We start from the raw sequence: 27,319 nt of genomic DNA, 5'->3' as shown, positions 1-27,319 counted from the left end.
TCAGTTTTCTTAAATGCTCTGTGTTTACTTGAAAAGAATATATATCCTCTGCAGTTGTTGGCTGCAGTTTTACACATATCCTATTTGTTTGAGACTGTTAATTATATTCCTTGAATCAGTTATACTCTTACTAAATTTTTTTGCTTGCTTGAACTATCAGTTACTGAGAGAGGAATGTTAATCTCCCACTGATGGTGGATTTTTCCATTTCTTCTTATAGCTTTGGCATTTTTGCTTATGTATTTTGAAGCTGCATACAACTTTATAATTGTTAATAGATTGAGCCTATTATTATAAAGTGATATTTTTGCCTTAAAGTTTCTTTTGTCTGATACCAATTTTGATAGCTTTATTTTGGTTAGTGTATTTTCTGATGTTTTTTTCCACCCTTTTTCTTTTAGCTTTTATAATCAACATTTAGTTGTGTTATTTGTAGGTGTTTTATCTAGTCTTCCAATATCTTCCCCCCCCCCCCCGCCCCAGTCTCTCTTAATTGGAGTATTTAATCTAAATATAGGTAATGTCATTTCCAGTATATTTGGATTTAAATCTGCCATCTCATTTTGTCCTTTCTTTTTTTTCCACCTCCCTTTCCCCACTTCTTTTCCTCTTTATTTCTGCATTCTTTTCTTGGTCTCAGCAAGAAATATTGGACTGGGAGATGTCTAGTATATTGATGAAGTCACGGAAATGGATTAAATCACCCAGGGAGAAAGGAAAAACACAGTATCAGAGATGAAGAATTCTTTCCATGAGCTTATCAGCAGACTAGACACAGCAGAAGATAGAATCAGTAAATCTGAAGACAAGTCAATATAAATTATCCAAACTGAAATTGAAAGAAAAAGTAAAATAACAGAACAGACTATCCAAGATCAATGTGGTAATATCCAGACAGTTTAATACAATATTACTAAAGTCCCAATAGGAGAGAGAAATGGGATAGATTCCAAGAGATGATGGCTAAGAAGTTTTTTCTTTTCTTTTTTTCGTGGGACATAAAATAATGACATTTTAAGAGTAAATGAGATATATGGTAAAGTGGTCTCAGGCCCTTGGGAAGAAGAAAATTCAAACTTCTTTAGAACAACTTAGGCTTCAAAAAACTCCTAGATAGGGATTTCCCTGGTGGTCCATTGGTTAGGACTCGGCGCTTTCACTGCTGTGGCCTGGGTTCACACCCTGGTTGGGGAACTAAGCCGCGCAGCCAAAAAAAAAAAAGAACTCCTAGATAAAATAAAGCTCCCCAAAACAGAAGATCATAGTCATATCACAAATCCAACTGAGAAACTAGACACTATGGGCTAGAGTTAATGGAGAAAAAAAAAGAGCAGAGTCAGGCCCCTTAAGACTTAAGATATTGGAATTGTCAGCTCAGATTACAGTGTGTAAAACAAGCATATTTAATATGTTTAAGAATAAAAAGGGATTGAGATCATGAGTAAAGGGCAAGAGACCATATAAAAACTCAATGGGAGGATTTAATAGCATTTTGCACAAAGTTGAATATTAAATTGTAACACATCTGAAGAAGTATCAGGATGCAGGAAAAAATGGAGAGAGGGAGGGCAAGAAAGAAAGAGAAATGGTGGAAAATACATGAAGAGATGAAGAGTTAGATGATAAAGAATGAGAAGCTCTAATGTGTCTAGACAGAGTTCCAGAACAAAAGAAAGAAAAAGAATAGGGCAGAGGCAGCATTCAAAGAGGAGGTCCCAGAATTTGATGAAAGACACAACTCACAGATTCAGGAAGCCTAATGAATCTCAAGCAAGATAAAAAAGAAGTCTACATGTAGACACATCCTGGTAGAACTGTACAATACCATAGAAAAATACACAATCTTTGAAGAACTGTTGTAGTAACACGGAAGTCAGAATACAGTGTCAATTCTCTTATAATCTAATGGAATGTTGAATGTGCTCAGAGCAAACAACCATCAACCTAGAATTGTACACCCAGCAAAAATATCTTTAAGAGTAGAGATTAAAAATAGATAAATTTTTGGATAAAAAAATCAATTTGCCACCAGAAGACTCTTCTAAAAGAAATTTCAAAGAAAGTACTTAAGAAAGAAGGAATGTGATTCCCTTTGAAAGGCTTGAGATGCAATCTCTTATAATCAATATTTAATTGGATTGTATGTGGTTTTTTTGTTTTTTGTTTTTTTAATATCCAGTCTTCTGATCTCTTTTTCGGAAGAGTAAATCCTCCAAATCTATATAAACATTATAAAAAACCAATGTTGTATGGAATTAAAAATAAAAACCAAAATAGAATTAAAACATGCTTCTGCAGCCACCATTGCTAGAAGATGGATTCCACTTGGCACCTACTGCTTTTTTTTTTTTTTTTAATTATTTATTTATTTGGCTGAGCCAGGTCTTAGCTGCAGCACGCGGGGTCTTCTCTGCTGCGTGCGGGATCTTTAGTTGAGGCATGCAAACTCTTAGTCGCGGCATGTGAGATCTAGTTCCCTGACCAGGGATCGAACCCCAGGCCCCCTGCATTGGGAGCACAGAGTCTTAGCCACTGGACCACCAGGGAGGTCCTGGCACCTGCTTCTTTATACTGCTCACTTTTGAATGAAAGTCTCATGCAGATGCATTTCACAGGAAAAGAGGGTAGACCATATGTCTGCACCCTAGTTTTAAGGGAAGTTGGGAAAGTGAGCTTTCTGACTTCTGTCTGGGAAACTAGCACTGATAAGGAAGAATATCCACAAGTTGCTTAATAGCCAGACAACATGAAATTGCCCAGGATTCTGAGAGAAAACTATTGAGAAGGATCGAATAGGGAAAAAAAATCATAATGTGCTATATATTCACTTTTCAATTTTAACTAATGTATCCAAATGAGTTCAATACTGGCATTCCACAAAATACATCATCCTTCTCTTGCATACTGATTAAATAGCTTATGTGAGAAATAGTGGAGAGATGTTAGATGATGGAGATGCTTTGAAAGTGTATCCAAAAGATACTAAACTGAATAAAAGAAAGGCTGATTGTAGAGCCTTTGAAATGAGATTTATCTTCAGGTCTGTTAACTAGAAGGAGCTACTCATCTACCCTGCTGTAGAAGGCTAGCAAGCAATCATTTATCATTCCTTTCCCCTTCTCATTCTTCCATGCTGCTTTATAGCAAATGAATATACTCAGCTTGCTTTGAGATGTCTTTTGATGTCTAGTTTTTAAGTGGAACTGCTGAGGCAAATTGGAGCACCTCTTTGGGTCAGTCCCACAGTTTAGAGCCAAAACCTTATTAAGACTAGTGGATAACCAACATATCTGTGTTGGCTTTTCAAAATTAGCAGTGCAGCTTATTTGGAGAATAATCTTGTAATGTTTAACCCCATAGCTGGCCACAGTCTCAAGTAATGCTTTTTGCTATAAAATCTAAAAAGTTGAACGTTAATAGTTACTCCAGCTTCTTTTGGTTAGTAACTTGCCTGGCATATCTTTTTCTGTCCTTTAACTTTCAACTTTCTAAGTCCTCATGTTTTAGGGATATCTCTTATAATCAGCATGTAGTTGGATTTGTTTTTCTGACAGTTTTTTATTTTAGTACATTTACATTTCTTGTGATTACTTATAAATCTGTTTCTTACATCTTTTTACTTTCTATTTTCCTGATTTTTCTGTTTTTTGTTGTCTGTCTTACCTTTATAAAATTGAAGTTTTCTTAATCTTTCCCCCTTTACTACTCCTATTCTTATAACAACCCTTGGAATTCTAATACAAATTATGCTTAATTTAACAAAGTCTAAAGTTAACTCCATCTCAATCAGTAGGAGGACTCTAGAACGCTTTAATTTCAAACACCCTCTCCTATTATATATGGCTGTGTCTGCTAGCATTTTCTTTTTAACCCTTTTCCATCCTGCAAGCTAGGTGTTGTTGTTACTGTTGTGATTATTAATCTATATATTTATTAATTTCATTTCTTACCACTTACCTTTAGTTTTTCAGACCTTTTGTCTGGCATCATTTTCCTTCCTTAAAACAGTGACTTTCAAGTCCTCAGTAAGAAATATTTTTAATATTACAACCACACAAACACAACTGAAACAAAAGCTTTACAAGACAGTATTTACCTTTATTATGTGAAATATCCTCTGTATTTTTCTATTCTTTTTTTTTTTTTTCCCTTTTTTTCTGCGTGTTACAATCTACGGAATCAATGTCGTGACCCACTAGTGGGTCACAATCTATGATTTCAGAAATACTGCTTTAGGAAGTTCCTTTTTAATGAATCTTTAGGTGGTAAATTCTCTTTTTATCTGGAAGTGCCTTTATTTCATCATTTCTGAAAAATATTTTCATTTGGTATACAAATGAAAATGTTTTCTCTCACACACCAAAGCATACTATCTTCCATCTTTTGATGTTGCTTTTGAATCTTCTGTCAATCTGATTGTGGGTGATCCTTAATTTTTCTCTGGGTAGTAGTATGATTTCATTGTCTTTGGTCCCATAGTTATGGGACTCAGTTTCACTAGAGTGTTTCTAGGTGCTTATTTTTATTAGCCTGTGTGGTATACCTGTGCTTCCTGTACCTGCGGAGTCATGTCTTTTATTAGTTCTGAAAAATTCTCAGCCATTATATCAATAGAAATATAATTCACCTACCATAAAACTCACCCTTTTAAAGTGTACAGTTCAGTGGTTTTTAGTACATTCCACAGGGTCATGCAACCATTGTTACAATCTAATTCCAGAACGTTTTCACCACCCTGCTACATTTTTTTGAGCTGTTATCTTGACTGTCTTTTAACCCATCCCGTAGATAGTTGGTGAATTTTTTTGTTTATTTTTTACAATTAGGTTTTTCAATTGTAAAAATCTCATTTGGTTCTTTCTGCAATCTGCCTATTTTTTTGGTTTTGATTTTTTAGAGTGTTTTATGTTTGCTAATTTTTGTAATTCCATTTTATATTTTAAACATTTTATAGTTACTTTATATTCTGTAACAGACTATTCCAAAATCTGAGTTCTTGGGGACTAAATCTATTGCTTATTTTTTGTGACTCTTGCTTGTGATAGATTGATTTCCTTTTGTGTGTGTAGTAACCTTTGATTGTAACTCATATTTTATTGATCCTAATCTAGGAAAAAATTTGGGAGCAAAATTGAGGATGCTTTCTGAGAATATATTTTACTCCCACTGCCAAGACCCAGAGATCCTGGGATTTCCAGCCTACTTCCAGGTTCTTTTCCTTATTAGTGAGGCTTCTCAAGTTTAGTTCCCCCACCTTGCTCAAACCTCAAGCTCCAGTGTCACCCACATGTCCTAAGGAGAGCCCTCGCCCATCACAGCTCTGATTTCAGTTTCAGGTCATAGCTGATTTTTAAATTTTGTTTTGTTTTTTCTTCTCTGATTGCCCTTCTCGGGGATTTACTTTTCTCTCTGTGGTTCCTGCAGTGCAGTGAAAATTGTGTTTTATGTATCTGGTTGGTTGAGGGGTTTTTAGCCAGGGATAGGAGTAGGGAATGCCACAGTATCTAGTCCACCACACTGCCAAAAGAGAAAGTAAAATTAAACTCTGAACTTTGTTTGAAGACAACCGTTAGTATAACCACATGCTAATTACCCCACCATATTGCTACTTCTGCTCTATCTGACTTTAACTGGTACCATTAAATGTTATGAAAAGCCCTTTTTCCCTCTTCAGGGAAGACTACTTTTTTATAACATTCACTTAAAACTCTACCAAGTCATTTTTTGTTTTATTTTGTGGTTCTTACAGGATTATGTTGATAAAGAGAAGGCAATTGCCAAAGCGTTGGAAGACCTCAGAGCCAACTTTTACTGTGAACTCTGTGATAAGCAATATCAGAAACATCAGGAATTTGACAACCATATCAACTCCTATGATCACGCACACAAGCAGGTGAGGAACAGTTAATTTCTAACAAAGAAAAACATACTTTATTTGTTGTAACTATTGAATTTTATGAGTGTACCCCAAAAAACTTGTTGACTATGGTTTCTTGTATCTGCCTGTCTTTATCTGAGGTCATCTGACTGACTTGACTTTTCTCCAGTGACAGAGTCCTGACATTGACCTCATCCTTCCAAGATTGTATATAGAGTGAAGAATTGTGAGCTTCATAAATCGTGCATAAAATTTTTGGCTTTGAGTGGTTTCTAAATTTGTATTTTTCAACTAAGGATCACTGGGAGCTTTGTTTCCCTTTCTCCCCCTTTCTGAACTTGTTAAACTTTGAACAGTTATCTCAGACTGTGGTCATTTCATCTTCTGTATCTAAGAATTCATGCTGTATTGGTTATTTCCTATCAGTAAGTCATTTTGTTACTTGGTATACCTTGGAGGATAGATAATTTTTGAGAAGAAAAATAAAGTTAGATGCTATTTTAACTTCAACAGAAAATTCTGATGCTGCATGTTGAAGAGCTTGCTGAAAAATGAATTACACCTTCTTTATGGTCTTTTTCTTTCTTTTCTTTTCTTTTCTTTCTTTTCTTTCTTTCTTTCACTGATTTAGAAAAGAAACTTATTCCTAACTAGTACTGGCATAAAGAAGGCGGCAATAATTCCCTTGGGGGATTTTAGAAGGAGGAAATGAATCTTTACATCTATAGAACAATTCTAACTTATTAAAGAATTTTGAGCCATTTGATCTTAGGTGACTTTAGCAGAACTTGCTAAGTCTTTGGGGGTACAATGGTTGTAGTTGTTAAATTTGTAAGATTTATGAGCATTGCTGGAATGCTCTCATAAGCTGGACCTGTTGAAGCAACTTTTTTTTAACCTTTGTTTCATCTTCCAACCAACCATAAGATTTTAGTGCACATAAAAGGCAAGCTTTGACTAAGTTTTCTTTTACTGGCACAGGAATAGTTTGTAAGCTGGTTGTGGTCTTATACTTTTTCCACATTTAACCACACCTAACCAGTTTAAGATTCTTCCACTGATAGAGTTATATTGAAGACAGCTTTTCAACTTTTTATACAATTTTGGACATTGTTTTAATCTATTGTCAGCTCTACTTGATTTGAGGAAGAGAAATCTAGAGAGCATATATATGGACAAGATATATTAGCAATTACCTTACTACTTCAAAGAATCATCTGTCAAGAAAGACAGATGCAACAGTGAATATTGCTTATCCAGTAACTTTTCCGGCTTTTTGGTGTGTGTGTAGTTCAAATTTGGGGTTTTGTTTTTGTTTGTTTTGGGGAATTAACAAAGATATTTAGCACCTAAATACGTATCTACCATTTTAGGCTCTTGAGAATTTCTTCAGTTAAGAATTGTGTATGATAAATTAAAAGAATTGATATATTTATATGTACAACTAAATCACTTTGCTGTACACCTGAAACTAACACATTATAAATCAACTATACTCCAATATAAAATAAAAATTTTTTAAAAAATGAAAAGACTCCAGAGGAAACTTTAGGCACCAAAAAAGAACAATTAGAAAGGTTACATTCGTAGTTGAAAGAAGTTTCTTTCTTTCAGTTAGAAAAAAATGAACCAGGAAAAGTGTGATTCAAACTTGAATCATGTATAGACTTGCTTTTTAAGGGGAAAAAATTCTATCAGAGCAAAACAGATTTACAAATTAAATCTGAGCAAAAATACGGAACTAATAAAATTCGCATTGACAACATTAATGTGATGGATGATAATGTTTTAGTGATGTTGCTCTCAATTTGAGAGTAGTAGAAATTATTACAACTGATTCATTTGAATTTGACATGTTTATTCTCCCGTGCACCTTGTGTTGGCTCTGTTCTCTCATCACTTTTCTCTTTTGCAGTGATTCTCCATCTGGGGAGATTTTGTCCCCCAGGGGACACTTGGCAATGTCTGGAGACATTTTTGATTATCACAACTAGGGAGATGGTGCTACTGGCACCTAGTGGGTAGAGACTAAGTGTGCTGCTAAACATCCTACAATTCACAGAAAAGCTTCTTGCAACAAAGAATTACCTGGCCCAAAATGTTGATCAGTAGTGCTGAGGTTGAGAAACTCTGTTCTCTTAAGACTACTGAAAAACTTTAAAATACATACAATATTGTGATATTGTTTGGCCTTTGTTTGGTACAAACCAGTCAATTTCATTTCGAGTCCCCAGTTATGTTGTAAACATTTCTACTGTTCTCACCTAAATGATCTCAAATATTTATTATTATTACTCTTTTTTAGATTATCATCAAAATGAAAATACAAAATTAAGGATTTCTTATATTGAACTACCTTATCCATTAATATAGAATATATCTGTGATCCCTGGTCTGGGAAGAAAGTCTTTAGCTGGTGTGATTAATGAATGCATGTAAGCTTATTTGTTCACCTTGATCAAAAGCCCATCTTAGGTGTTAAACAAAGAACAGATGTGGTGTAAGTTTGTTATTTTGTTTGATTTTTGGTAGTGTTCTTTATTTGGTTAAAATGTAGGCTTTTCATCTTTCTTTATACTGTTCTCAATGCAAGTGGTAGAATCTTGAAACAGAATGCTATAAATATATAAACAAAAAAATGCACAGTACTGAATTTTTTATAGTTACTTTTCCCTGCCCTTAGAATTTCTAAGGAGACTTTAACTGACCTTGGTACAACACAGCTAAATAATCCCTAAGAGGAGGAGGTAGGTCCTATTTTTCATTCCTCTTTGACGGACATGAACTTACCATACAAATGGACCTACCATTTTCCAAATTTATGCTCTAAAATCATAAAGACACCCTGTCTTGTCTTCCAGGAAGGCACACAGGATTATTATGAATCTGAGATAATAGGTAAGTACATTAAACCCTATATTAGTAAATCCCTAGTTTGCATCTTTCATCAAATTTTCACCATTAAAATTTTCCAGAGAAATAATCTGTTATGTTAGTGGTAAACTTACTAGTGTAGGCAGGATCCTGAACATGCCCTTATCTTTATTAAGCACAAGTAATCTCTCAAAAAGGAGCTATGTGGTCACCCTCATTTGTGGTGATTTCTTATCCCCCTGCCCTTTGGTGGTATGTACATCTCACTATTCACTAGTTTTTCTCAAATTTTCTAAGATATTTTGTGAAGAGAGTCATTAATACACAGATATTAAGACCCAGCTTGATTTTCAGAGATGAAAAAACCTAATTAGACATTTTGGCTCTTTTTAGCAGTTTAATCCTCTTTAAAAGTGGTAATTTCATACATTTTGAGATCTTCAAGGGTAAGCCTTCCATTCCTCAAGGGATAACCCAATGTATGATTCATTTTTATATAAGTTAGTTCTGATATGCCTGAGTGCTCAATAAACATTAGTATTCATCTTCTACCTTTGTTGGCTTAGTTATAAGTTAAAGTTGACTTTGAAACTAAACATTTTTCCATCTCTACCTCCGTGCCTCTTTATTTTACATATCTTTTTAAAAAACATATCTGCTAATGGATATAACAATGGAAACCATTTCTTTAGCCTTGCAAGGTTTAAATTTCAAACTCCAAAGAATATTCTCTTTCCCAGAGGTAAATTTGTAGCAGCACAGTAGTTGGTGCCTTATTTTAATGCTGGTGTGTTTTGGTTTTGCTTTTGCTTTATTGGTGCCTTATTACCCACTCAGGATTCTTCCAGTCTTACTGTCTTTTATTTGTGCCACTAAGGGGCTCTCCTCACTAGCCTCCAGTACATAAACTAGAGATCACAAATTGTCCCACAGATGTACAATTGACCCTTGAACCACACGGGGGTTAGTGGTGCCAACCCTTCTATGCAGTCGAAAATCTGTGTATGATTTATAGTTAGCCCTCCATATCTGACGTTCCTCCCTATCTGTGGTTCCATATCTGTGGATTCAACCAACCCCAGATCATATAGTACTATAGTATTTACTATTGAAAAAAATCCACATATCAGTGGATCTGCACAATTCAAACTCATGTTATTCAAGGGTCAGCTGTATTTTGCCTGGTCTTTGTGGTGTCAGTTTTTTTCTCCTTTAATTTCAGTTGGGTCCCAAATTTTTAAAATGAGATATTATATCATTCAGGCTTTGGCTTATCTTGAAGAATTGAAACCTCTGAGAACATTGGGCCTGCATGTCAACATAACAGTTGGGTAAAGCTGATTAGTTGCCTTCTCTTTAGAAAGGCATGTTCTCATTCTCCAGTTAGATATGGTTTCCACTTCATCTCTTCTGTTACATCATTCTGTGAAACTCATTACATTACCTACCAAATCCCTCTAAACATTTGAATTTGTGACCCAGGCCTGTACCTTTCCTTCTTTTCCACACAGGCTCTCACAGGTTCTCATTGACACTAGGGAAGTAGCACATTGAAAAGATGCCTTCTTATTCCTCCTTATTGTTGGGTATAACTTCCTTGCAATTTCAAAACCATCTGTGGTAGTCCAATCCAATATCAAAATCTGGTACTGCAATGCAGCTTTGAGAAATTCCTTTAACTTGTACAAAGAATCACTATCTCCCTCAGAGGAAAGAATGCTTGCAGCCTGCCTCTTCTTTTTGCTAAGATAGCTTCAGTATGAAAACCCATGTACTTCAGTACATTTTTTAAAAAAGAAATACCAAGGTCTGTTTTAGCTGTAAAAGTAGTGGTTTCCTGAGCTTTATAAATGACTGAACTAAAACAAATCAAGCCTGTAGCAGCCATTAGTGATTTCTCTATTCTGAATTGTACAGAATAGAATCTATAACTACTGCATGGTTTAGTTAACTTTGTCTAAACTTTGTCTAATACTTCTGAATTGAAGTATTTTCTGAGAAATTCTTTGGTGATAGAAGGAATGATCATTTTTGGACTTCACATGAACTTCATTCAAGTTTGCAGTACTTTCCACCTAAAGTTTCACTATTGACAGGTCAGATTTTTTTGCCTCTCGATGCATTTGATACTCTGTATGCTTGGCACATGTAACATCAGGACAGTAAGCACACCAAAGCCAGTTGAACCTCTGGGAAGCCACTGCAGATCTGATGAAATGTAACTGTATTCCTTTTTCAGTGCAACTTTGATATTCAGTGCAGGTGTTGCGGGGGGGGCGGCGCAGAAGTAAAAACAAAATTAAAAAGGCAAGGTGAGAAAAGATAATTCTAGAGCTAAAATAAAAAGAAAAGGACCTTTCTAAGAATTGAAATCACTAAGATCAGATACCAATGAAGATATTTCATAGGTGCTGTATATTTCGGGTGTTTATAGAATGTTTATACTTAGAAAACCATAAATTGATTATTGTAAAGATGTGAAACAGGTTAGGAAAATCATAAAGTATTTATGAATCCCAAAGCTTCATAAATGTTGACTTAAATAGCACAGTTCACTTCTGAAGAGATTATTCTTTGAGAAGCAAAAGCAAGTGTGAAGAGAAGAATGTATCTCAGAACTAAAGCATATTGTAGTTGTATTTTAATAACCTGTATCAGAGAGGTGAAAATTTTAGGTTCAGTGATATTTTGTACCACTGTGGATGCCATTTTCTTTGGGACTGTTTTGTCTAATAAGAGAATTGACATCATTTGGGCAGTCTTCCAACAACTGAGCATGATTTGAGCCTTTTCACTTGTTAAATCTTTTTTTTTTTATAGAAAACAATAAAAATAATAAAATATAAACAAAAATAGCAGTATAATGAACTCTTCTGTATCCATCATCCAGGTTCAACTACAGTTAATCTTTTTTTTTTTTATTTCTGAGATATACATTTTAAAGTAATAACTAGAATTATGACTTATAACATTATACCAGAACATATAAGATTTTTAGAAATTTCATGTAATGTCTGAAACATTTATATTAACATATTTCCATACAGATAACCCAATGAAAGTTTAGTATTAGTTGTTTTGTTTGTTTGTTTGTTTTTTATACTGCAGGTTCTTGTTAGTCATCAATTTTATACACATCAGTGTATACATGTCAATCCCAATCGCCCAATTCAGCACACCACCATCCCCACCCCACCGCAGTTTTCCCCCCTTGGTGTCCATATGTCTGTTCTCTACATCTGTGTCTCAACTTCTGCCCTGCAAACCGGCTCATCTGTACCATTTTTCTAGGTTCCACATACATGCGTTAATATACGATATTTGTTTTTCTCTTTCTGACTTACTTCATTATGTATGACAGTCTCTAGATCTATCCATGTCTCAGCAAATGACTCAATTTCGTTCCTTTTTATGGCTGAGTAATATTCCATTGTATATATGAACCACAGCTTCTTTAACCATTCGTCTGTCGATGGGCATTTAGGTTGCTTCCATGACCTGGCTATTGTAAATAGTGCTGCAATGAACATTGGGGTGCATGTGTCTTTTTGAATTATGGTTTTCTCTGGGCATACGCCCAGTAGTGGGATTGCTGAATCATATGGTAAATCTATTTTTAGTTTTTTAAGGAACCTCCATACTGTTCTCCAGAGTGGCTGTATCAATTTACATTCCCACCAACAGTGCAAGAGGGTTCCCTTTTCTCCACACCGTCTCCAGCATTTGTTGTTTGTAGATTTTCTGATGATGCCCATTCTAACCAGTGTGAGGTGATACCTCATTGTAGTTTTGATTTGCATTTCCCTAATAATTAGTGATGTTGAGCATCTTTTCATATGCTTCTTGGCCATCTGTATGTCTTCTTTGGAGAAATGTCTATTTAGGTCTTCTGCCCATTTTTGGATTGGGTTGTTTGTTTCTTTAATATTGAGCTGAATGAGCTGTTTATATATTTTGGAGATTAATCCTTTGTCCGTTGATTCGTTTGCAAATATTTTCTCCCATTCTGAGGGTTGTCTTTTCGTCTTGTTTATGGTTTCCTTTGCTGTGCAAAAGCTTTGAAGTTTCATTAGGTCCCATTTGTTTATTTTTGTTTTTATTTCCATTACTCTAGGAGGTAGATCAAAAAAGATCTTGCTGTGATTGATGTCAAAGAGTGTTCTTCCTATGTTTTCCACTAAGAGTTTTGTACTGTCCGGTCTTACATTTAGGTCTCGAATCCATTTTGAGTTTATTTTTGTGTATGGTGTTAGGGAGTATTCTAATTTCATTCTTTTACATGTAGCTGTCCAGTTTTCCCAGCACCACTTATTGAAGAGACCGTCTTTTCTCCATTGTATATCTTTGCCTCCTTTGTCATAGATTAGTTGACCATACGTGTGTGGGTTTATCTCTGGGCTTTCTATCCTGTTCCACTGATCTATGTTTCTGTTTTTGTGCCAGTACCATATTGTCTTGACTACTGTAGCTTTGTAGTATAGTCTGAAGTCAGGGAGTCTGATTCCTCCAGCTCCGTTTTTTTCCCTCAAGACTGCTTTGGCTATTCGGGGTCTTTTGTGTCTCCATACAAATTTTAAGATGATTTGTTCTAGTTCCGTAAAAAATGCCATTGGTAATTTGATAGGGATTGCATTGAATCTATAGATTGCTTTGGGTAGTATAGTCATTTTCACAATATTGATTCTTCCAATCCAAGAACATGGTATATCTCTCCATCTGTTGCTATCATCTTTAATTTCTTTCATCAGTGTCTTATAGTTTTCTGCATACAGGTCTTTTGTCTCCCTAGGCAGGTTTATTCCTAGATATTTTATTCTTTTTGTTGCAGTGGTAAATGGGAGTGTTTCCATAAATTCTCTTTCAGATTTTTCATCATTGGTGTATAGGAATGCAAGAGATTTCTGTGCATTAATTTTGTATCATGCAACTTTACCAAATTCATTGATTAGCTCTAGTAGTTTTCTGGTGGCATCTTTAGGATTCCCTATGTATAATATCATGTCATCTGCAAACAGTGACAGTTTTACTTCTTCTTTTCCAATTTATATTCCTTTTATTTATTTTTCTTCTCTGATTGCCATGGCTAGGACTTCCAAAACTATGTTGAATAATAGTGGTGAGAGTGGCCATCCTTGTCTCGTTCCTGATCTTAGAGGAAATGCTTCCAGTTTTTCACCATTGAGAATGATGTTTGCTGTGGGTTTGTCGTATATGGCCTTTATTATGTTGAGGAAAGTTCCCTCTGTGCCCACTTTCTGGAGAGTTTTTATCATAAATGGGTGTTGAATTTTGTCAAAAGCTTTTTCTGCATCTATTGAGATGATCATATGGTTTTTATTCTTCAATTCGTTAATATGGTGTATCACATTGATTGATTTGCGTATATTGAAGAATCCTTGCATCCCTGGGATAAATCCCACTTGATTGTGGTGTATGATCCTTTTAATGTGTTGTTGGATTCTATTTGCCAATATTTTGTTGAGGATTTTTGCATCTATATTCATCAGTGATATTGGTCTGTAATTTTCTTTTTTTGTAGTATCTTTGTCTGGTTTTGGTATCAGGGTGATGGTGGCCTCATAGAATGAGTTTGGGAGTGTTCCTTCCTCTGCAATTTTTTGGAAGAGTGTGAGAAGGATGGGTATTAGCTGTTCTCTAAATGTTTGATAGAATTCACCTGTGAAGCCATCTGGTCCTGGACTTTTGTTTGTTGGAAGATTTTTAATCACAGTTTCAATTTCATTACTTGTGATTGGTCTGTTGATATTTTCTGTTTCTTCCTGGTTCAGTCTTGGAAGGTTATACCTTTCTAAGAATTTGTCCATTTCTTCCAGGTTGTCCATTTTTATTGGCATAGAGTTGCTTGTAGTAGTGTCTTAGGATGTTTTGTATTCCTGTGGTGTCTGTTGTAACGTCTCCTTTTTCATTTCTAATTTTATTGATTTGAGTCCTCTCCCTCTTTTTCTTGATGAGTCTGGCTAATGGCTTATCAATTTTGTTTATCTTCTCAAAGAACCAGCTTTTAGTTTTATTGATCTTTGCTATTGTTTTCTTTGTTTCTATTTCATTTATTTCCGCTCTGATCTTTATGATTTCTTTCCTTCTGCTAACTTTGGGTTTTGTTTGTTCTTCTTTCTCTAGTTCCTTTAGGTGTAAGGTTAGATTGTTTACTTGATATTTTTCTTGTTTCTTTAGGTAGGCTTGTATAGCTATAGACTTCCCTCTTAGAACTGCTTTTGCTGCATCCCATAGGTTTTGGATCGTCGTGTGTTCATTGCCATTTGTCTCTAGGTATTTTTTGATTTCCTCTTTGATTTCTTCAGTGATCTCTTGGTTATTTAGTAACATATTGTTTAGCCTCCACGTGTTTGTGTTTTTTACGTTTTTTTCCCTGTAATTGATTTCTAATCTCATAGCGTTGTGGTCAGAAAAGATGCTTCATATGATTTCGATTTTCTTAAATTCACTGAGGCTTGATTTGTGACCCCAGATGTGATCTATCCTGGAGAATGTTCCGTGCGCACTTGAGAAGAAAGTGTAATCTGCTGTTTTTGGATGGAATGTCCTATAAATATCAATTAAATCTATCTGGTCTATTGTGTCATTTAAAGCTTCTGTTTCCTTATTTATTTTCATTTTGGATGATCTGTCCATTGGTGTAAGTGAGGTGTTAAAGTCCCCCACTATTACTGTGTTACTGTCGATTTCCTCTTTTATAGCTGTTAGCAGTTGCCTTATGTATTGAGGTGCTCCTATGTTGGGTGCATATATATTTATAATTGTTATATCTTCTTCTTGGATTGATCCCTTGATCGTTATGTAGTGTCCTTCCTTGTCTCTTGTAACATTCTTTATTTTAAAGTCTATTTTATCTGATATGAGTATAGCTACTCCAGCTTTCTTTTGATTTCCATTTGCATGGAATATCTTTTTCCATCCCCTCACTTTCAGTCTGTATGTGTCCCTAGGTCTGAAGTGGGTCTCTTGTAGACAGCATATATATGGGTCTTGTCTTTCTATCCATTCAGCAAGCCTGTGTCTTTTGGTTGGAACATTTAGTGCATTCACGTTTAAGGTAATTATCGATATGTATGTTCCTATGACCATTTTCTTAATTGTTTTGGGTTTGTTTTTGTAGGTCCTTTTCTTCTCTTGTGTTTCCCACTTAGAGAAGTTCCTTTAGCATTTGTTGTAGAGCTGGTTTGGTGGTGCTGAATTCTCTTAGCTTTTGCTTGTCTGTAAAGCTTTTGATTTCTCCATCCAATCTAAATGAGATCCTTGCCGGGTAGAGTAATCTTGGTTGTAGCTTCTTCCCTTTCATCACCTTAAGTATATCATGCCACTCCCTTCTGGCTTGTAGAGTTTCTGCTGAGAAATCAGCTGTTAACCTTATGGGAGTTCCCTTGTATGTTATTTGTCGTTTTTCCCTTGCTGCTTTCAATAATTTTTCTTTGTCTTTAATTTTTGCCACTTTGATTACTATGTGTCTCAGCGTGTTTCTCCTTGGGTTTATCCTGTATGGGACTCTCTGTGCTTCCTGGACTTGGGTGGCTATTTCCTTTCCCATGTTAGGGAAGTTTTCGACTATAATCTCTTCAAATATCTTCTCTGGTCCTTTCTCTCTCTCTTCTCCTTCTGGGACCCCTATAATGCGAATGTTGTTGCATTTAATATTGTCCCAGAGGTCTCTTAGGCTGTCTTCATTTCTTTTCATTCTTTTTTCTTTAGTCTGTTCCGCAGCAGTGAATTCCACCATTGTGTCTTCCAGGTCACTTATCCGTTCTTCTGCCTCAGTTATTCTGCTATTGATTCCTTCTAGTGTAGTTTTCATTTCAGTTATTGTGTTGTTCATCTCTGTTTGTTTGTTCTTTAATTCTTCTAGATCTTTGTTAAACATTTCTTGCATCTTCTCGATCTTTGCCTCCATTCTTATTCCAAGGCCCTGGGTCATCTTCACTATCATTATTCTGAATTCTTTTTCTGGAAGGTTTCCTATCTCCCCTTCATTTAGTTGTTTTCTGGGGTTTTATCTTGTTCCTTCATCTGGTATGTAGCCCTCTGCCTTTTCATCTTGTCTGTCTTTCTATGAATGTCGTTAAGTCTTATATACCCACCACCTGTGCTTTTGTTGAGACTAGATTCCTTACACCCTGCTATCACAACCTAGTTAACCTTGGAAAACTCTGCATCTGTTTAGGGAAGCTGTCTGCTTTTGTGAGCCGAGGTAACCCTAAACAGACCCTTTGGGAGCTAAGGTTGCTGGTAAACCCTGTATTCTCATACTATGTATTTCTAACTCTGTTCTTTATCTTGGCACACAATTCCAAAGTGAATAAAAATGATTCTACCTTATTTATGTTTTGTAGCTTTCAACTGGTTTTCTGCTTCTGAACACATGCATTCATCACAGTGATGCACTGTGGCAGAGATTCTGGGATGAGGCTGTATGTTCAATGTAGTCTGAAAAGTTAAAGCAACTTAAGGAATAATGATAAGTTTGTGAGCGACAGTACTGAAAAGAGAACTCTGAACTAGGGTGCTGCTGTTCCATTTGCTTTGGACCTAAGCAACTCTTTCGAATTATGCTCCTTCAGATTTTACCTAGAGGGCAAATCTTTGCCTCCAGATATGATCTCTAGAGGATTATGTAGATATACTTAAAACTTGTTATCCACAGAACCACAGTGGAATACCATTTCACACCTACTCAGATGGCTAAAATGAAAAAGACACAGTAAGTGCCGGAGAAGATATGGAGAAATTGGAACTCTCCTACACTGCTAGTGGGGTTGTAAAGTGGCGCAGCCCCTCTGGAAAACAGTTTGACAGTTCCTCAAAATGTTAAATATAGAGCTACCAGATGACCAACACATACTTAAGAGAAATGAAAATATGTCCACACAAAAACTTGTACAAGATTGTTCACAGCAGCACTATTCATCATAGCCAAAAAGTGGAAGCAACCGAAATATCCATCAACTGATGGATAGATATACAAAATGTGGTGCAGCTATACAATGGAATGTTATTCAGCAATAAAATAGAATGACTTACTGATAAATACAACATGCACGAATCTTGAAAATATTATGCTAAGTGGAAGAAGCCGGTCACAAAAGACCCTTATGTTGTATGATTTTATTTATATGAAAAGTTTAGAATAAGCAAATCTATGGATAATATAATATAGTTCAGGTTTCCAGGGACTGGGTAGAAAGGGGCAATGAGGAATGAATGCTAATGGATGGGTTTTCCTTGGGGGATAATGGAAATATTCTAAAATTAGTGCTGATGGTTGCACAACTCTGAGAATATGCTAAACCCACTAAATTTTATACTTTAAGTGGGTGAATTTAAGATATATGAATTACATAGCAATAAAATTATTTTTAAAAACTTCATTATCAAACTTAAATTTTGGTAGTGATGATGGTGACTTCATATATTGAATACATGGGGGGGGATGTGTGCATGTGAAAAATACCTTAAAGCAGTATACACCTGGTGCTATTAAAGAATATAACATACTTTTAAGGCTTTTTGCTGTATTTCTGAACATAAAGCAAATATAACACAGTGATTTTATGACAAATTAATTTGATATTAACCAAATGATATTAAGTCATTGTGTTTCAGAGTAATTGGGCACAAATGGTATTGCCATAAATGACTATTAGAACTACTGTTACCTAGCCAAAAGAATGTATACTTCTCTATTTCCCCTCTGATTTTTTTCAGTATCTGTAATCATCATTAGTGTTTTCTGTTACCAAACATTTGGTTTTCTCTGTTACTGAATAAAACTCATTTTCATCACTTACTGATATGCATGTGCTAAAAGAAGAATTTACACCTCATGCCCAGTAACTTGGATTTACTTAACCTTTCAACTATAATATTTTTTCTGTGAGTAGTTTAACGCTGAGGCTTTCTGTGTTCTCTACTGGTCTTTTCCCTCCCTCATCACATGGCGATGTTCTGGCTGGTCTCATCCAGAGGCATCAAACACTGAGACTTGAAGTGGGTAACCTGGCCAAGCAACTACAGCATGACTACTCCAGTTTTGGTGGGGAAAGGAGTTCCTCATTAATGTTATATGTCATTGGAGAGAGGCAGGAAACAGTGGGAAGAAGAGGCCGTGGATTTTGGGTATGTGGGGTTGTTGGCATAATGGAAAGGGAGTAGTTGAGTTCAGAAAGGGCTGGATCATGTTTAGGCAGAAAAACAGATTGAGTTGCAAGCAACCACTGCTTCTTTGATCACCATTCTCCATCTCTGTTCGTAACCAACAAATAATACGTAAAAATATGTATGTGTTCCCTTTCGCAATAACTGATTTTAAAACTGAAACCAGTTTGATAAATGTTTACTGAACATCTCTTTTGTGCCATAGACAATGGTGTGTGCATTGCAGGGTTAGTTATAAAGGAAAACTGAGAACAATCTCTGGGAGAGTGAGATTGCTGTCTGGTGAGAAAAAGAAATCACAGATAATCTTCTGACCCTGAAGAGACAGAATTAGGTTTCTCTTTAGAATTGAGTAAATATTAGAACATAGGATTTTTAGTGGCAATAGAAAATACTCTGCCTGTTTTCTGATGCCTGAAATTTCCTTCACATGGAAACAATGTTTTTATTCTTTAAATTGCAATAATAGATTTAAAATACTTGATAAAGATAATAGATTTATTCCTAGTAAAGTATACTCAATCAAATATAAGCTTCTAACATCAAATTTTGTTGTGATTCAAGAGAGAAGAGTAGCATCAAAAGATATAAAAAGTATTTTATTAGACTGAGATCCTTGTTATCTTTTGTTGATAGGGAAAACTGTCTCATTCATTCCCAGCTCAAACACAGTGCCACTTCTTGCTATTGACACTCCACATTATTGATAATGTGGACAAATATATCACCTACACTGAAAACCTGGTAAGATTTACCAGATTCTCATTTCTCTGGTTTAATTTGTTTGCAGATGGATAGTGGAGCAGGATTTTGTGTCTGGAGTAGATATTTTTCTGCCAACACAGTGCTGTTTAGCTAGTTTTAAGAACTAGAATGTCATTTACATTTGAAGTGGTCTTTAGCCCAACAGTGGGTGGGTATTTCAAGTGCTGGGTTATTTGTTAAGTTCTTCCCTCTACTGGTCTTTTGGGAAATTTAATAGAAACCCCAGCTACCATGTGAGTGAAAATCAGTGAGAAATTATGTTCTCTGCCACAGATGTATACTTTTATGGAAATATGCTATTCGTTTTTCAGGAGAACAAGATCTTCAAACCCTTTCATTATGAATGGGGTTTGGTCTCCTTTCCCTTGAATCAAATATTTTTCAGCTAAAAATGTGTTATGTGGCTTAAATTTATAGTAGTAAACATAAATAAATAAGCAAATTTATTAGTAACTCTTCAGAAAGCATACTTTATAATTTTCCGAGATAAGGACATAGTAGCTTTGGAGTCACCTTAAATGATTAATTAGATCCATTCAGATTAGACTCTGTGCTAGTTTGGAGGCTAACTTGAATTTGTGTGTACAGTATGGAATTTGCTCAGCCTTTGAAAATAGTTTTTGGATTGATGACACATCTGTACTTTTTGGTCTCCTTACTTGAACTCTGTCTCTTCTCTGACAGTCAGTTATGTTGCTCCTCTATTCTTGCCTTGAAAAAGCTATCTAAAGTTGAGTTCCTCTTCAGAATTTAAGTGGAAAGTAAAAAGTACAGGTCACACACAGAGAGAATTTCATACGGGTACTCAGTGGCATATGAGCCAAGCTTGGTAGCCTTTTGGGATAAAATAGGCAACTGGAAAATCTGATTCTGAATGAGGGCATTGTACCTTTATGAAAATTACTTTTTAGATGGGAAATTGAGAAGTTTCTGGTCAGTATCTTTTTTGCCATTGGCCCAGTTCTGTTCAGGAGTAAGGGGTTTAAATTTTTAGGCTTTTTGGTTCTCTAAGGAATGAGACTTCGGGAAATTCCCTCGTGATCCAGTGGCTAGGACTTGATGTTTTCACTGCCGGTGCCTGAGTTCAGTCCTTGGTTGGGGAACTAAGATCCTGCATGCCACACAGCGTGGCCAAAAAAAAAAGAGAGAGAGAGAGACTTCCTTACTGTATGAGAGTAATAACTAGGAAAAACATTATTTAGCTTGAATATGTCCCTAGTAAATATTGATACATGAAAACATTTCATATCAAACTTTCCTACAGGTGGTAACGAAGATTTGTCAAAAATCAAGGATCCAGTGTTTAAGCCAAATTATTCACCAGCCATTTACCAGATGAGTTCTGTAGCCTTGGCGCTGCTCCTTACGCTGCAGGGTTGGTTATAAAGATAAGCCATAGTCCCTGCCCCAAATAAAGGGGAAGGGGCAGTATTGAACAGTTTGGACAAACTAAGTGCTTTACTTGTATTTATTTTGACACTTAATCTCGTAAATCTATTGCTAGATAGCCCTGTTTTTCTAATGAGGGAATTGCAGCTCAGAGAGGTGAAACCACTTGGCCAGTAATTAATGGATTTGAACCCAAGTCTTTCTGACTCTGAAATTTTACACAAACTGCCCTTCTGAAAGACAGGAATAAGTATAGTCAGGCTAAATATGATGATTGCTAGATCACTGCTATAACAAAGTGCTAATAAGACAGTTCACAAAGAAGAAAAATGCTATGTTATGTGAGGGATCAGTAGAGACTTTGTGAGGGGAATTTAGTTTGACCCTGAGAAGAAAGGAGAGACTTGGAGTTAGGAATCCATTTTTATCATCAGAACACCCTTATCTGAGAGAGACCCCAAATATACATTTTGGGTTTGGGAGAGTTGCCAAGCCCTGTCTTTAAGGTTTGGGTTAGAATTCTAGGGTTCCCAATTCTATTTTTAAGACCCCAGTCTTAACTATAAAGTTTGTAAAGGTGATACAGGAGTGTTTGCTACACCCTATATAGGACCACGATTTGAACTTGTTTTATTGACATCATCCCATTTTCTTCCCTCCCTACCTTTAATTATATTGTGGTGGGAATTTGAGATAGGGTGTCTTCAGGCTGATGTGGAAATAGTTCTATCCCTTCAACTGCAAGTTTGTACCAGGTGGCTGCTGAATGATTGGAAATCATTGACTTAGCTTGGAGACTCCAGACTTTGATAAAATGCTCATTCTTTTAGACAGTGTCCTGTAGTTTGGGAAATAACTCCTAAAAGTGTAAGAGGGAAGGGAATGACTGGGCATGGGGAGATTTTCCAGGCTTATGAGGTGGCTAGAGAAAAGACAGCAGAAATGAGAAAAACATATCATTCTATTTAAATCTTGGCTAGAGAGCCTGTTAAGTGTTTGGGGCAGGAAAAAACTGGGTTTGTGGCCTAAAATAATCATACAATAGTCCTGACAGGCTCTTTCTCTCTGCCCCATTCTCCTTGGAAGGAGGAAATTGGAGCTCCTCCATCTTGAAGTGATTTTTATAAAAATCTTAATTCTGAGCAGCCAGCCTCAGTAAAACAATTTTGCCATCTCTTGGTTACTTGAACGCCCCCAAAATAAAGGTAAATGAAAATAAGACTAACTGCTTTTAGACCACAGTGGTCTTTCCTGAAGTTCTGTAACCATTTTTCCTAAAGGAATGGAGATGGTTCCATTTATCTAGAAGGGATTATTACTGTGTCAGTCTGTGTGTATGTACACATACATGTTTTGTATAGGTACTTCCCTTCTCCCCAACCCTTTTAGAGTTGATGGCTTTATCCCTGATTGTTCAGTATAATAGTTTGCACATTCACTAAGAGAGCTTGTGTAGTAATGCTTGCTTTATTTTTTTTTTCTCTTCCATTCTTGTTTTATTTTTTACTTTTTTTTTTTTCTTTGTGATGTGACATTTTCAGCTGATGTATTGAAAGCAAATCCTTCTAATTTGGGAGCCCAGATCACAAGAGTGAGTTTTTCTACTAGTGTCTTTAGCTGTGTATCTTTTTTTGTGTGTGTCTTTCTACCCTTTTCCCCTCCCAATTCAAAAAGATTCAAAACACATTTCATAAATATTAGATAAGAAAATTCCTCTGTCTGTTGAACATCATGCCCTTCCAACAAAGCAATGTCCACTTTATGTTGGGTCAGATTCCTTTTTCCAATGCTATTGTAAAAGCATAGGTTAATGTATGTGTTTTGGTTTGTTTGCTTTTATATTATCTAGTATGTTGAAAATAATTTTAGTTATGTCTTCATTGCAGATAGATATGTCTGGAGTCTGTCATCAGTGTGTCATAACGTTGCTGTTTTTGTTTTGTTTTAAGGAAAATTATATATAGTAGCTTCTGAGAATAAAAGACCCATTCTTTTATCAGGATTTTAAGTAATACTTTGACTTGTCTCTACTCTCCCATCTCATTCCCTGGATGTTCCTCTCAGGGCCATGAAGGAATGAAAAGCCACACATATTACTCTCTAATTTCAGCAGACTGACCAGATGAAAGCGGTCAGACTGGTGAGCTCTGAACATGCAAGCACTGGAAGATGGTTTGTTTGATTAGTTAGCAAGAAAACTGTTCATGATGAAAAGTATAGCACCTTTTTATGGTGAAATAAAAGTATGCTTTCTATTAGTCCAAATGATTCAGATAACCTCCCCATGTAAGCTGTACATTGCTTTTTAAGATCTTACACCTGGGTAATTTTCTATACTAGCTTAACCCCTTTCTGTTCTCTTTGGCTTGTGTTATTACAATTTAACTCATGTTCTATTTGTCTAGTTTTGCATCCTGGAAGAGCAGGTGATTAAATAGTCCCTTTTCTTTTCTTCTAGTGTTCTTTTCTCCTAGTGTTGCTTGTTGCTTCTGAAATTATTTAATTTTGCCCAATAAAGCAAATGGTATGCTGTCCTAATTATGAATGCAGATACTCCAAGTGCTTTACCCAAAGTAATCAGCCATTGTGTTTTCAATTACCATAAGAGAGTATAACAGTGTATTCTACGCTAGTGCTATAACCATTGATTATGGGTAAATATTCTGAAAGCCTTGCTTTCAGGATCCCCAAGTTATTCTAAATCACCCATTCCCTCTTCCTTTCTTTTGTTACCCAGAGATTGAAAGATCTCAAGCAGAGAGAGTTTGCTCGAAATGTCTCTTCAAGATCCCGCAAAGATGAGAAGAAGCAGGAGAAAGCCCTACGGCGGCTCCACGAGTTGGCAGAGCAAAGAAAACAAGCTGAATGGTGAGGACATTTTCTCTCCGAGCATTCTACAAATAATTATAACCCTTAAGATTTAAGAGTTATAATCTGTTTTTTTAAAAATTGAGGTATAATTGACATATAATCCTTCAGTTTTTCTTTTCTTTTCTTTTTTTAATTTTATTTATTTATTTTTGGCTGCATTGGGTCTTCATTGCTACGCATGGGGCTTTCTCTAGTTGCGGTGAGCGGGGGCTACTCTTCGTTGGGGTGCGCGGGCTTCTCCTTGCGATGGCTTCTCTTGTTGCAGAGCACAGGCTCTAGGCACGCAGGCTTCAGTAGTTGTGGCACGCAGGTTGAGTTGCTCCACGGCATGTGGGATCTTCCCGGACCAGGGCTTGAACCCGTGTCCCCTGCATTGGCAGGCGGATTCTTAACCACTGCGCCACCAGGGAAGCCCAATCCTTCAGTTTTTAATAGATCCTTCTTTCAGGGACTTCCCTGGTGGTGCAGTGGTTAAGAATCCACCTGCCAATGCAGGGGACACGGGTTTGAGCCCTGGGCCAGGAAGATCCCACATGCCACAGAGCAACTAAGCCCATGCGCCACAACTACTGAGCCTGCGCTCTGGAGCCCACGAGCCACAACTACTGAAGCCTGCGCGCCTAGAGCCCATGCTCCGCAACAAGAGAAACCACTGCAATGAGAAGCCCACGCACCGCAACGAAGAGTAGCCCCCGCTGGCCACAACTAGAGGAAGCCCACGTGCAGCAACGAAGACCCAACACAGCCAAAAATAAATAAATAAAAAATAAAATAAATTTAATAGATCCTTCTTTCAAACTAAAAGCATATCTATACTTGGAGTATAACATATTGATTAAGAATTTGCACTCCTGAGGCCGTATCCTATGATCTTTGTGACCGTAGATATCCAAGCTCTTTGCCTCAGTTTCCTTATCTGTAAGATGAAATGATCACAATTTATTTCTTATAGTTGTTGTGAGAAGTCATTGTTATATCAAAGTGCTTATAAAAGAGTTCCTAGCACATAGAAGATGCTCAGTAAATCAGTAAATTATGCAACAATTATTATTCCCATTTTCCAACCTTTTTTTTCTTTTTTTTTTGACTGCCCTGCACGGCTTGTGGGATGTCAGTTCCCTGACCAGGGATTGAACCCTGGGCCACGGCAGTGAAAGCGCCAAATCCTAACCACTAGACCAGGGAATTCCCCTCCAATATTATTCTTATGTAGAAAAGCATATACATCACAGTATTCTACTGGGCACAGATTCAAGTGTTGTAACTGCCTTTTAAGTACTATAGAGTAGAGTTAGAACTAAACATTAAAACCTAGGAAATTCTATCCATTTATTTCTCTGTAGATTCCTGCCTTCTTGAGTGTTGTTTTTAATGTTTCATGGTTCTTGATGATAAATTTGGGGCTGGTGTTTAGCCTTAGGTGGAATTTATCCCACCTAGGGCTGAATTTCCAAGCGACTAGACTTTGGGGACCCAGTCTTTGAGCATCTGAGAGTTCATGAGGTATGGGCCTCAATCCGAAGGACTTACGTCCCTATGTTTGTTTTTAATGGCTGGCCAGTAACAAAGGAGGAACTGGTTACGGTGGAAGGAGAAGCTATGACTGTGGCTTTTAAAACTTTACAACCAAGTTGGGGCCAGAGTTTCCAAGATCATAGACTTTCTGGATTTTTGTCTCTGGATCCTTTTACTTATTTACTTCTCTTGTGTTTTGGAGGAAGGAGGAAGGGAAAGAACACATATAGTGTAAGTTTTGAAACAGAATTAACCCATGAGCTCTAATGTTGAGTTAAAATGCCTATTAAACTGGTTCTGATTCCTTCTTTGGCAGCTCTTTATGTTAAACACATTCCTCTTGGACTTGTAGCAAGGGTACCTCCTTAAAAATATATATACTACCTCGGACTTCCCTGGTGGCACAGTGGTTAAGAATCCGCCTGCCAATGCAGGGGACACGGGTTCGAGCCCTGGTCCGGGAAGATCCTACATGCCGTGGAGCAACGAAGCCCGTGTGCCACAACTACTGAGCCTGTGCTCTAGAGCCCACGAACCACAACTAGTGAAGCCCGCGCGCCTAGAGCCTGTGCTCCACAACAAGAGAAGCCACCGCAGTGAGAAGCCCGCGCACCACAATGAAGAGTAGCCCCCCTTCGCCATAACCAGAGGAAAGCCCTTGCACTGCAATGAAGACCCAACGCAGCCAAAAATAAATAAATAAATAAATTTATTTTTAAAAGAAATCAAATATTAAAAATATATATACCAGACCACTTTCTAGTTCTGGACATATTTTATTTTATTTTTATTTGTTTATTTTTTTATAAATTTATTTTATTTTTGGCTGCATTGGGTCTTCATTGCTGCACATGGGCTTTTCTCTAGTTGCGGCGAGCGGGGACTACTCTTTGTTGCGGTGTACGGGCTTCTCACTGCGGTGGCTTCTCTTGTTGCGGAGCATGGGCTCTAGGCACGCGGGCTTCAGTAGCTGTGGCGCACGGGCTCAGTAGTTGTGGCTTGCAGGCTCTAGAGCGCAGGCTCAGTAGTTGTGGTGCACGGGCTTAGTTGCTCCGTGGCATGTGGGATCTTCCCAGACCAGGGCTGCTCGAACCCATGTCCCCTGCATTGGCAGGCGGATTCTTAACCACTGCGCCACCAGGGAAGCCCTGGGACATATTCTAATACGTGTTTTTCTTTGGTAGTGAATGTTTTATTATTTATTTATTTATTTTTTGGCCACGCTGTGCAGCATTAGTTCTGTTTTAGAAATAAACAGTTAAAAGATGACCAAGTAATCTCTTGGGAGAATAAAAGAAGGTTTTGGCCCATCATCAGGTCTTTCATTGTCCTAGGAGTAATGCGTGACCCCATAGTGTTATTGAAGTAGCGTGGCAAAGACTAAGCAAAAGGTCAAAATAAATTTTTAAAAATTCAATTTGAGGGTTTCTTTGCCATGGGATAGGTTTTGTGACACAGTGAGAGTATCTCTTGCTACCTAAATCTTGTGGGTTCCATCCCACAATAACAACAGTTCAGATAGCAAAGGGGATAGATACTATATTATCCAAATATATTTGGTCCCTGAGTTTAGGGCAGCTAGTAGCTAGGGTTTAGATTAAAAGGACTTCATCCAAATAATTCTCTTCAGTTCTTGAGTTTGGCTTGAGAGATACCTGTATAATCCACACACTGTAAAAATTTCAGACATGACAGGAGTTTAAAACACTGGCTTTGAGGTTCCTTGGTGCTCCTGTTTTCAAAGCTGAGAAGGTCCTTGGTAGAATTATGATCACTGTATGGAATGCCCAGAAAGTATCACAAAACTAAAGCTGATGCTTGGGCATGGTGCCAGGAGAT

At 36.7% G+C, this 27,319-nt stretch overlaps 1 protein-coding gene across 5 annotated transcripts in view; it reads left to right on the top strand.

Annotated features, from left to right (window-relative positions):
• GPATCH8 (G-patch domain containing 8) overlaps nucleotides 1-27,319 on the top strand; it is a 112,659-nt gene that overhangs the window by 78,192 nt on the left and 7,148 nt on the right. For all 5 annotated transcript variants that reach the window (XM_036835995.1, XM_036835994.1, XM_036835997.1 and 2 more), the window contains 2 exons: nucleotides 5,750-5,893; nucleotides 23,832-23,962. In XM_036835995.1, the coding sequence (XP_036691890.1) occupies nucleotides 5,750-5,893; nucleotides 23,832-23,962 (275 nt within the window). The remainder of the gene's footprint in view (nucleotides 1-5,749; nucleotides 5,894-23,831; nucleotides 23,963-27,319) is intronic.

The sequence above is a fragment of the Balaenoptera musculus genome, chromosome 20, assembly GCF_009873245.2.
Source record: "Balaenoptera musculus isolate JJ_BM4_2016_0621 chromosome 20, mBalMus1.pri.v3, whole genome shotgun sequence".
Lineage (NCBI taxonomy): Eukaryota > Metazoa > Chordata > Mammalia > Artiodactyla > Balaenopteridae > Balaenoptera > Balaenoptera musculus.
This window is presented reverse-complemented; position numbering and strand designations above follow the sequence as displayed.